Here is a 12013-nt window from a genome sequence, read left to right as displayed (position 1 = left end):
TATACCAATATGTAAAATGTGTTAGATATTGCAAAATCTCTACTAAGATTATTTCATGTGGATCACTTTCAATCGTCCTATATAATTCCAAGTTTGTGCACAAGAGGGCAGCAGGAGATTTCTAATGTGCAACGCCCAGCTGGTAAGGATAGTTAACAGATTTAACCCTTTCAAGGGTTCCGAAAATGATGAGGTTTGTGTGGAGAGCAAATACCGAACTATGAAATTAGTGGATGTAATCGTGAAGACAGAAATAGTACAAGCTACAAAATATTGTTATGGGAAGGTGGCGGCTGCCCAAGATGGCCGATAAACAGCAGCTGACGTTAGAACATCTAACATAAATTCGACTGAAGTTATTGCGAAATAGTAGTTAGAAGAGCAAATATGGGAAATATTTATGAAGTGAGGAATGTTGCAGATATAATGAAAATATTTTTTATTACTAGTGGTATGATGAAAAGTGCTTCACGGCTGAGTGAAATGATAAATACATATCGTTGTGCTGTGCTTTAAGGGTACGTTAGGAGGGCGAGGCCCGTACAGACACCTGCAGTCTGACACAGGCTCAGTCAGCCCGATATGCTCACGTTCTCTGTTGGTAAGGAGACTAGGCGGTACGAGGAGTAAAGTGTTGATTTAATCTCTGTATTATGTGGGTTGTAACTATAATAGTTGTGTACTAATTCCAGTGATAGGAAAATGTTCACTTATGTTACCCAATTTATTGTAACTGTGTCATCAGTTTCGTGGATATAGGAATAAATATATATACTCGCAACAGTCTCGACAATATAGATTTTAATGGGGATGAGGTTTTCTTAGCCAGGTGCCTTGTGCTTGTTATGAATCTTGTTTCAAGGTCTTTCAGTTCTCTTCATCTTATCTCCATTGTCACATTGTGAGAATAGCCAGGGTACCAAGGTACTCAAAGATGGGGCATTTGAAGTGGAAAACCAACTGCTGCCCAACCACATCCCCATGGTACACCCTAGGTTCACCTCTCATTTGGGAGTTGTCAAGACTGAAGAGGTTGACCTTATACTCGCTGTCAAATTTTCCCTCCAGTCCTCAACAATGACTTTTGGGTGATATTCCAGAATCATGTAAACACTGATATTTAACAAGAAATTGGTTGTCTGATACCACTCGATCTAATGTAACCTAACCCAATTAAGCAAAACAACTTAGTGTACCCATTTCAAAGAAAAGAATAGGTCTTTCAAAGACAAAAAAAAAAAAAAAAAATTGAAAAGTGTATTTGCATGATACTGGAATAGAACCAAATTTTGTTCTTCACATATATAAAAGTCTAGTAATGATAGGGACACTAGAATGCAGTTGTGAGTGGTCCTGTCCAGAAACCCGATTTGCTGGCCTACCACTCCTACATAAAACATGGCAAGATTAATTATCCACAACCCCTTATACAGACTTTAGGTAATCTGAACATTTTGTGATAAGATAGATTGTTGGTAATTTATTTTACCATGTTTTGCATTGGAGGAGAAAGTGGAGCAGATTGTGGTCCTGGATGTGAGTAATTATAACCTAGTGCCTGTGGGAGTAGATGATAATAGAAGCCACAACTTAAACCCCCCCCCCCCTTATGTGGTGGTGTAGGGCCAGTGGTCATCTTGTACAGGAACAGGAATTACGGTCATACTAAAAACTGATAAGTAACTCAAAATGACCAACTAGCAGCATGTAATTTAATGTAATGCTAGTTTTTGTGGTGAAAATTACTTGTGCTACATTGTTGAGGATAATCACTCCATAGAGGAAAGTTTTTATCTGCCGACATGTAATCACTGTGCCGTACTGCCAACAAGTGACCTGCCACCTTTATTCCATTGCAAATTGCTTGGTTAGTACAAAAACAAGAATTCTATTGCTTGCATGTTTCAGAATAATTTGACCTGACATGCTTGTTACATGTTTTAGAGGGCACCCGATGTGAGAGGCATAATTGTTGGTACATACATACATATACCAAGGCTTTTTCCCCCTTACAAGGGAGGTAGCCAAAATGGAAAAGGCATAAAATCATTCCCACCCATTCCATCCCTGAATACACTCCACACCCCTCCACTCTCCCTCTTATCTTAGCACCTCCTGGGTGATGGGTCATCCCTGCACCTTGTCCACTGCCCTGGGTCAGAAGCAGTGCCGCAAGACACAGCACATCCACAGCAAGGCCGCTTCATTAAATCGGCGACCCCCCCCCCCTCTCCGTTCCCCCATGCATAAAAGGAGAAGACGGGGAGAAATCCCTTTGGGCTGCGTCAAATTTTGCTCACACATGCCTAGAAAATAATCACTTATCAGTGTTATTGAATGATACAGGGTTTACATGTCAGCAGAAAAATTATTTGGTAAATTTTTTTAAATGCACACCTATCCGATATAGCAATAGAAAATTAGATACTGATTTTATAAATTGTAATAGGTCATTGTAATATACATTATTCTTGGCAGAAATTAGTAGTAGAAAAGGTTGCTAAAGGCTATAAACAGAGACTTGGTCACATTGGTTGTGAGGAGCTATCTATGTTTTGGCAGAGGCTGAAGAAATTAAAGTATGATAAATTCGTCTATTCTAATCTAACAACCTACCTAACCTAACCTGCATTTAGAAATGTGGTACCTGTAATTCTAGATGGCATCAGGGTCATTGTCATCAACTTCCAAATCTATCAAAACAAAGTTGGCATCTAAGGGAGTTGAAGCGACTTCACAGGTTCCTGTATGAGTTTTAGCAATGTTTTCTGACATTGATTTCTGCCAAGAAAAAAGCAACAGTGATGTATTATAATTTACAAAATTTATATTTAATTTTCTCGTGTTATACCATGTAAGTGTGCACTTTTTTTTTGTGACAGTAACTTTCACGTGAAATGTAGCAAAAGCCATTTTCACTGCAAACACAAGCATTGTCAATTTATGTGCACCTTGTCAGTCATTTTCAGTTACTTGTTCCAAATATGAGCCTCTAATACCACCACTCCTCACTCCAACATGGCTGGAGAGCTAGGTCCCTTTAAGGTTGCCCAAAATGTATTAAGAACAACAATGGTAAAACTAAAATAATGGGAGGAAGCAGCAGCTCTTTCAAGATCATAAGCCCTTGAATACTTCCCTGCCCAGCTCTCCATGGCACCTTTCTGTGACTAGAGAACCCCCCTCCACACATATACACATGGAAAAAATGCAATGGCGATGGAGGAAGAACTGATCTTCCTCATGACAGAAATAATTACATCATTGTCATAAGAAAACAGGTGGAGAGGGCAGTTGCCGATTAAGTGAAGTAGTCTTGCTACATTGCTTTAACCGAGGGCAGTGGGTGGGATACAGGGGTGACTATCATCCATGAGGAGCAAAGATGAGAGGGAGGAAAGAGTGGTGGAGGGGAGTGGGAGGGGGTATGTGCCTTTGACATAGCTACCTCCTTTATAAGGGGGAAAAAGGTTTTGGTATGTAGGTATTGATAGATTAATGACAACCCCAACTATGCAAAATGAGATTGCATATTCAAAAATGTCTGACCTTGTTTCATATATGACAGCGAATTATTCATGCTTGCACTGCTGTATAAATTGCCAGTGATTTGGACACACAAGATAGCAAAGCAGTCACTCCAAAGCTGCATGTGCACATAGCTAAGTATAGCATAGGATGGCTGCACATGGAGTGACACTTTGAAGGATTTCTGTCAGATTAATAACTTCACAACCTGAATTGCCTTACCAGAAGAAACCACCCACATGTTTCATGAACAAACATACATGCAGCTTGGTGGTGCAATTGTACTATTTTCAACTGCAAATTCAACTCTCCATTTTTTATTCCTGCATTACCCTTTGATTGGTCCATATGAGCTCTGAGCTGTACATCTGGGAGGGTAATAGCTCTCTCAGAAGTCCATGTGATCCAAGACTGGTGAATCACTCACAACTTCCTACTTATGCCTCACCTGTGTTACTAAAACTCACTCGGGCCCCTCCTTCCCCACCTGAGTGACGACTTCCTACATAAACCCCTCACAGGCTTCCCCTCCACCCCAGCGACCTGAATAGTCCTTTTCCTTTGCAAATTCAAAAATTGCTCTTATAGTATCATGCTCATCTAAAATGGTACATTTTTTTTTTTTTTTTTCCCCAGTCCCCCTCCCAAACGTGTTTGCTAAATAAGGGGAAGTTCATAAGATTTCCAACAAGACACACTCATGCTCTTGTCAAAATCAGTGGCCAAATCATATCCTCACCTCTCCAACTAGTCAAAATAATGAAAAGGAAAGAGAAAAAATGCACTGACCCTAACATCTAGCTACATAACCCATGAGCTACACTGGTTGTTAAGTCACAACACCAGACTTGCACCACACCCAGTACAACACTACAACTGACCATTCCCAGAAGCAGAATATCTCAATCTTTTTTCAGCTTTAAAATAATAATAGCTGTAGGCTTAGACATTCACTATGACATTGTACAACACCTAAATCCAGATATAGATGGAAGGCATAATTTGAACCATATAGAGAAATTATTATCCATACTTTCCCCAAACCATGAAATAGATCAACTTTCTCGGATAAAATTTTTCAAGATGTCATCACAAATTCATGGCATCTGGAGCATAATTTTCTTGCATCATCTAGTCAGACAGGCTTTCAAGCTAAAAGCAACCCTACAGATATTTTGTCAAGCAAAGTGACAATCTGCATTGCATTCACTAATAGAGTGCATAGTTATGCTGTGTTCTTTGACCTAAAAAAATGCATGCTATACTGCTTGGAAATGTGGATCCAATACTAACTCGCATTGCTTGTACCAATCACCTTTTCCAAGTAGCCATAATTTGGTTAGATCAATGGGACCTTTCGCAGTCAGGCTCGTAGATTCCTATTAGCGCTAGAATTTTCAATTGTCTCGGATTTCACGAGGCAAAGGGGTGATCATAATGTTATAATTTTTACTTACTGGTGTGTGATAAGGCTTTGTTAATTTAATTATAAGGTAAAACTAAAGATAGGTAATTGTTTTTACTGAAGTAACTATGAGCAGTAAAAATAAGATGATGTTGATTTCGGTTTGTGCATTTTATCTGAGTGTTGAAAAATAATGGATATCACTGTCACGTCCTGTATATGAAGATAATCGGTGAGATAAAAAATAACAGTGGTGGCGGACGTACGAAGTTAACGACATTTTTGTAAAGAATATCCTCTTAGATCTGCTGGGAGCTATTTTCAAACAAATATGACTAATTTTACGTGTGCCGTGGCAAACTGCACGTCAGATTAAATAAATATATATAACTTAAGACAAAGTTTATTGTACCGAAAAAATTAAGTCTTCGATGCAAAATTATATTTTCGATACATTACATGGATTTGCTTATTGCTTGGTGCATTCAAATGAAAGTATATATCAGTATACGTCCATTGAAGTTGGTAGAAAATGACAAATTGCTTGGCTTGATACAATTATAGGCTGTTTTACAAATATCATCTGTGATTATAAATAGAGGCTCAAACAATGCTATATGCTGTTTGCAATCATGAAATTAATTGACTTAAATTTCAGACACAATAATGTACAACGATACACCTCTGTAAGGTTATAAAACTTCCCCAAAAAAGTATTTATTTTCCGGCAAGAATTACAAAATCTGGCAGTGTCTGGTAGCAATTTGCTCACTGCGAAAGGCCCCATTGGCTGAAGACTGGATTCCATATCGTTGTTCTTCTGTAGATGACACAACTGTGAAGGTACCCTGCTACCCTCTCAGTAAGTACCCCAACACCCTTGGCCAACCAAACCAGCATGTAAAATCAAAGTAATGTGCTGGAGTGGTATGATATTATCCACAAGGATAGAAGCATCAATTAGAATAACCAACTTGTTTCAGTGGGGAATCTTTGGGAAAGCCATAGCACCAAGAGTGTTCCTCTGCCTGCCTTCACCTAGACATGACTTATTGTGTCTGGTCTGATGTGTAGAAGGGTTCAGTGTATGAATGATTTATTGTGCATGTGAAAGAAAGGTGTTGGAGTGACATGGTCTATTTCCTTAATAATGTTAACCTTATTGTGATATAATAAGCTACTATCCTGCATGTTTTTAAAAATAGTATACACACAACATCACAAGAGAAGCACACCTAGACTAATCCCCAAAACTCCATACTTGCATGGCTCCCTCCCAGACATCACCCCAAGAAGTCCTTCTCACAAACAAGCACAACTGCATTTAGGCCACTAACCAATATTTAGACAGAACCAAATTGCCCCAGATGCAATCATCATACAGAAAACTGAACACCCCATCCTATGCTGCCCCATTTTCACTTAACTTAGACAACTTGCTCTACCTTGAGTTACTTGTACACCAGTGGCTGTTGCAAGCTGCCTAGTGTCATGGGTCTCCTGCAAGAGTGACCTGGGGCAGCATTTATGGGCACCTGCTTTTGGTGGTCTTGCAAGACAGGTGGCATAAAATAACCTTATGCCACCTGCTTTCAAAACTAATCAATACCCTGAACTCCATGAGAGAGAGAGAGAGAGAAACCCCCAAGACATTTTTTTCAATGTCCATGCATGTACGAGTATGTGTGAGCCCAAGATGTTTTTGTAATGTGTGCATTTTGTGGTTATGAAGATAACAGTCGTATCTTCCTTCAGGTGTTGCAGCTCCAGTTTGTATGTCCTTTCTTCATATGTCAGCTAGGCAGGGGACCATTTTTGTTGCTGCCTTGTATTATATCTCTGCATTTTGTATATGATTTTAGGATTATCTCCCTGAAAAGGAATGCTAATTTAACCTCTTCAGTACAAATCAAATATACGTGCATTACAAAATATGAAGTGACTGCAGTTATACTCATTCTCTTTCACCTTGAATAAATATAATGTAACAGAATACGAGGGTTACTCAGCTTCAACTACAACTACAAAAGTATAATCAGGAAGATGTCACCGGCATCCTCATATACCATACTCATAGCTCATGATGCATACATAGGCATCATTGTATTCAAGAAGTTAAGCAACTCTCCTTGCTGTTGCCTTTTTCTCCTTTAAGTCACCTCTGCAACAACCTATTTGGCATGATTGTCCACAAGGATAGATGTGCTAGGTATTGATGATGGTGCTTAAAAAATTGTGTGTGTATATATATATATACATATATCAAAACTAAAACCACAGTTGGAACAGAAGAAAAAGCTGGAAATGGCGAATCTATATATTTCAACTAAGCTGCAGTCCTCTGCAGTAGTACAGAATGAGAGAAGGGTGCTATACTTATTTAGCACTCTTGTTACAAAAAAGAAAAGTGGCAGGGAATGACTAAAGTATGCCTACCCTTACTTGATTAATGACCTAGGGGTCATGTGGTGTTGGGTCAGGTGAAAGATGCCAATTGATGATGTTTGTGACCATAAGTTTGGATATGACTGGAGACCACTGACCTTTTAAAGTATTCATATTAGGAATCCTTGCTGTAGATGTGATGTGTCTTGCGACTCTGCTTCTGACCCAGGGCGGTGGGCAAGGTGCAGGGATGACCCGTCATCCAGGAGGTGCTCAGATGAGAGGGAGGGTGGGAAGGGTGTGGAGTGTATTTAGGGATGAAATGGGTGGGAGTGTTTTTATGCCTTTCCCTTTTTGGCTACCTCCCTTGAAAGGGGGAAAAAGCCTTGGTATATGTATGTATGTATGTATATTAGGAATTATATTCTATCAATGAAAGTATTCCCAGTATGAATATTTCAATAATATTTCTCTCTCTCTGTCTGTCTGTCTGTCTGTCTGAACTGCAACATGTTCTTTGTTTTGTGCTGATTTATTTATTTATTTATTTATTTTTTGCAGTTGGCTGGGGGCTAGTCCAGGATGCAGACAATCAAGTGTGTTGTCGTTGGAGATGGAGCAGTCGGGAAAACTTGTCTGCTCATATCATACACTACCAATAAATTCCCCTCAGAATATGTGCCCACGGTAAGTGAGAATGGTAGGAGGCTATATTACTTAAGGTTGTTTAGTGCTTTGTGATGTAGATAAATAAAACCAAAATATTTGTAAGGTAGTTGATAATTGTACCTGCTATCTTTGGCCAGGTCTTTGACAACTATGCTGTCACGGTTATGATCGGTGGAGAGCCGTACACATTGGGTCTTTTTGATACAGCTGGTAAGTGAATGTATTACCTCAAGTATTCATTGAGCATTGCTTTAAGTTAAATGTGACACCAATCTTAAGTATAATGGTTCATTTTTATTGTTTTTCTTTTTCCAGGTCAGGAAGATTATGATAGGCTAAGACCTTTAAGTTATCCACAAACAGATGTATTTCTTGTCTGTTTTTCTGTAGTTTCCCCATCATCATTTGAAAATGTAAAAGAAAAGGTAAAGGCGAATCTTTATTTTTGTATTGTCGTTTGTTTGTAAGCTAATTACATCATTAAATGTAACCATATTGTTCTTTGATAGATATTTTGTTTTGCAAGACAACATAAATTTGCCGTCCTGAACTCCATTTATGTATATTTATGCAATGCATTTGTAGTACAAGGAAAGTTATAAGTAGACATTAAGCAATTATATACTGCATGTTTATATTGGTTTCCACAAGTTGAATATGACAATGATTTGAACTAATGTGTTTGCTTGCTCTAAACAACTTTTGTTTTTCAGTGGGTTCCAGAAATTACTCATCACTGCCAAAAGACCCCTTTCCTACTGGTAGGGACTCAGATTGACCTGAGGGATGATGCTGCAACTGTAGAGAAACTAGCTAAGAACAAGCAGAAGCCAATTTCATTTGAGCAAGGTGACAAATTAAGCAGGGAACTGAAGGCAGTTAAGTATGTGGAATGCTCAGCCCTTACCCAAAAGGGATTAAAGAATGTCTTTGATGAGGCAATCTTGGCAGCCCTAGAGCCTCCAGAGCCCCAGAGACGAAGGAGATGTGTTGTCCTGTAGATGCTGTCTGCTGGCAGCCCCATGTGCCTCCCTCACACCCTCACAGACACGTAACAAGGCAATAGAGGAGCGAAAGCATTGTTGAGAATCAAAACTAGTTGATGGATACAGGAAATGGCACAGGCCTGTTGATCCAGGCCTTGTATTAATAGTCAGGTTTGGGTGCTGGTACAGATCTACAATGGATGCCTTACAAGTTGTGTGTGCAGGATTCTTTTAATGAAGGGAGGCTTGCAGGTGGGCCAACTCAAAGCCAAGGAAAAAAAGAAAGCACAAGAAAATCTGTGTGGCAGTCCGACACTGTCAAACGTGGATATGGAGGAAGTTTCCTCGTATTGGGGGGGAAGGGCCTGTAAGCAAGCCCCTCCACACTGTGTTCCCACCTTCCTTCCTCCCTCAAACATCGCCTGCAGCCACACTTGCTCTTGGCAGTGGGACAATGCAACTTCCACTAGGTTCTAGATAATAATGGGAAACAGGATTACAAGATTATTGTGTGGGGATATTAGCAAACTTTCATGTTTATAATAGAAATTAATTCCAGATTGTTACAGTTCACATAACAACCTGGAAGTCTATATAAAACAATTACATAACCACAAATCTTTTTTGAACACAAAAATATAGCCCAGGTTATTCCTTCCCTTATAGCCTTTGCATTTCGATAAATTTGCTGTGGGACCTTTTTATGTACAGAATGTAGTCCCATAGCTTCTGTCTGAGAACTTGAAAGAAATAACTTTGTATGAGCTTACCTTCTTAGTCTAACTGCCTCAGACGATCACGTTTTTCTTGTACTGTGTGGACTCCTAAATATTTTGCATCATAAACCAGTATACTTCTTTTTATAACAATATTAGTGCAAATGTAGGAAAAAAGTTAGTCTAGATAATTTTGCCTGGCTTAAGCCAGTTGGTCATCTAGACTTTTATCCTTTGAGTTTATAGGTATTGTTAATTTTTTATATTTACTTGCCTTGTGCCTGAGACAGAATTATCTGATGTGTTAATCCCAAAGATGAGGTACAGCTTCTGATCTTAAGATTGCCATCGCCATTTTTGTGTGTGCTCATTTAAAACAAAGAATTTGAGTAGGAAAAATAAAGGTATATATAATTTAACCTCTTGATAGGAAAACAAAATTTTGAACCTTCCCCTAGAGAATGGGATGACCCAATGTTGATGCTCAAGCTGTTGGATTCAATACCAACCAATTTTAAATACTTTTTGGTTGAATTTTGTTTTGTGTTTGCAAGTATGTTGGTTTGAACCTGGTGCCAAACCACTACTACATTGCATACCAACACCCTCATACCCGTCAGCCTCGTCTCTCCTCACCCATATTTGGGGTACAGGTTCCCGCAGGTGTTGGCTTGCTGATCACGTAGGAACATTTCCCAGTTCAGGCAGGTCATGCAGGTCTTCGGTTCCTGTAAGCACAGTCGAGGTTCCTGCAGGATATGGCCTAAGTTGTTCCTGCAGGCATAAGTAAAGCTGGTCTTGCAGTTATTGGTTAGCAGTTTTTTGCTGTCATCGGTTAAGCTGTTCCTGCTCTTGTGACATGTGATAACAAAGATGTACACTACCTGATGATTGATAGGAAAATTTTCATATTTATGAGAGGGCGTAACAAATAAATTGTGTTGGATCATAATTGTTTTTTCATTTCCTATTTATTGAAGAATGGGTGTTGTACTTTTTCTTATTTTCAATGAGATAGGACTGTTTTCACAAACTGAATAAAATTGCCTGGTATTAGCCAAAATAAAAGTTTACCTTTTGTACTCAAAAAAGTAAATGAAGGTACAGGAGAAAATCTCAGAAAAGTAGATATACCTATCAAGAATCAAATTAACATTGATCTTTGCATTTGCAAGGTTAAGATTTGTATGTCCCCTCAGTCATAGGTGGAGAGGGTAGTTATCCTTCCAGAAAGAAGGGTAACTTGCCATCTACATGTGAAGACCCCCTGAGGTTTACTACTAAGGAAATCAATGCAAAGTGAGGTTGTGACAGACTGAAAGTATACTTAGGCACTGTGAAAGGGGACCAGACTTTCCTTCACACTAATTCCCCAGGAGGAAGACTAGCTGCTGCCTGACTACCAACTTTTGGTGCTCACTGGGATTAACCACCTGGAAACTGGTGCTGTGAGGCAGCTAACAATTCTGACCATACCAGCCAGTCAAAACTTACTGTTTAGCATAACTTCATTCTTCCTGTTGAAACCCAAACCCTCTGGCAATTGTGTGTGATAATGGGGGTAGATGAGCTCTAGAAGTTCTTACTTTTCAAGTGATTGCCCTGAAGGGGCAGTACAGCTAACCCCACAGTATCAAGAGTCCTGTCCTTTTATGTTATTCTCATTCTACCTTATGTGTGACAAAAAATATTGTACTTGTTTCAACTTGGAATATACTGTAATACTCAATGTGGCTGGAATTGGTGAATTTAAAAAAAAATTCATTAGGGTGGCTCATAGCAATCTTCTTTATAATGGAGGTACCCAAGTCGAAAGGGATACACCCACTCCTATCCACAACCCTTACCTCCCTTTCATTTTTGCTCCTCCTGGATGATGGGTCATCCCTGTCTCCCACCCATTGCCCTGGGTCAGAAGCAGTACAAAAAGGCCACTTCACTTAATTGGCTACAACCCCTCTGTACCCTCATGTGGAAAATACGAAGTCCCTTTGGGCTGTATCAAAATATCATCCACACACAACCACTCCCTACCCCTTTCCTTGCATCAACACTACAATACAGTAAGAATACCAAGGGTTCTTTTCCTCTTACCAGGGAGGTATCCAAAGTCAAAAGGCATTATTCCACTCTCATCCACCAGCCCTCCTATCTTAGTTCCTCAGGGATAACAGGTCATCCCTGTATCTCACTCATTGCCCTAGGTCAGAAGCAAAGCAGCAAGACACAGCTCATCCATAGCAAGGTTGCTTTATTTAATTGTAAAAAAAGTACATCTCATGCAGAAACATTGAAGACAAGGAGAAATCCTTTTGGGTTGTATC

The 12013-nt window shown here is 39.4% G+C and overlaps 1 protein-coding gene across 4 annotated transcripts; it reads left to right on the top strand.

The window, feature by feature from the left end:
* Nucleotides 1–6: 6 nt before the first annotated feature.
* Nucleotides 7–10641, top strand: Cdc42 (Cell division cycle 42). Of its 4 annotated transcripts, XM_076199603.1 has the most exons (6): nt 21–142; nt 5592–5795; nt 7880–8005; nt 8125–8197; nt 8303–8412; nt 8701–10641. In XM_076199603.1, exons 3-6 carry the CDS (start codon nt 7901–7903, stop codon nt 8986–8988), a joined length of 576 nt encoding a protein of 191 aa, XP_076055718.1. In that variant the 5' UTR covers nt 21–142; nt 5592–5795; nt 7880–7900; the 3' UTR covers nt 8989–10641. The 4 variants fall into 4 exon arrangements, with proteins under 4 accessions (XP_076055717.1, XP_076055718.1, XP_076055719.1 ...); XM_076199602.1 differs by lacking the exon at nt 5592–5795 and having other exon boundaries at nt 7–142; XM_076199604.1 differs by lacking the exons at nt 21–142; nt 5592–5795 and adding an exon at nt 269–405.
* Nucleotides 10642–12013: the final 1372 nt, after the last annotated feature.

Source organism: Oratosquilla oratoria, chromosome 16, assembly GCF_046742065.1.
Source record: "Oratosquilla oratoria isolate Oo_2021 chromosome 16, ASM4674206v1, whole genome shotgun sequence".
Classification (NCBI taxonomy): domain Eukaryota; kingdom Metazoa; phylum Arthropoda; class Malacostraca; order Stomatopoda; family Squillidae; genus Oratosquilla; species Oratosquilla oratoria.
The sequence above is the reverse complement of the archived record's forward strand: the minus strand, read 5'-3'. Positions and strand labels throughout refer to the sequence as shown.

Excerpts from the sequence above, each read along its gene's own strand:
- Cdc42 (XM_076199602.1), top strand. The coding sequence starts at position 7,901 with ATGCAGACAATCAAGTGTGTTGTCGTTGGAGATGGAGCAGTCGGGAAA. Across the intron at positions 8,006-8,124 it reads CCTCAGAATATGTGCCCACG|GTCTTTGACAACTATGCTGT; the intron begins GTAAGTGAGAAT and ends ATCTTTGGCCAG. Across the intron at positions 8,413-8,700 it reads TTGAAAATGTAAAAGAAAAG|TGGGTTCCAGAAATTACTCA; the intron begins GTAAAGGCGAAT and ends TTTGTTTTTCAG.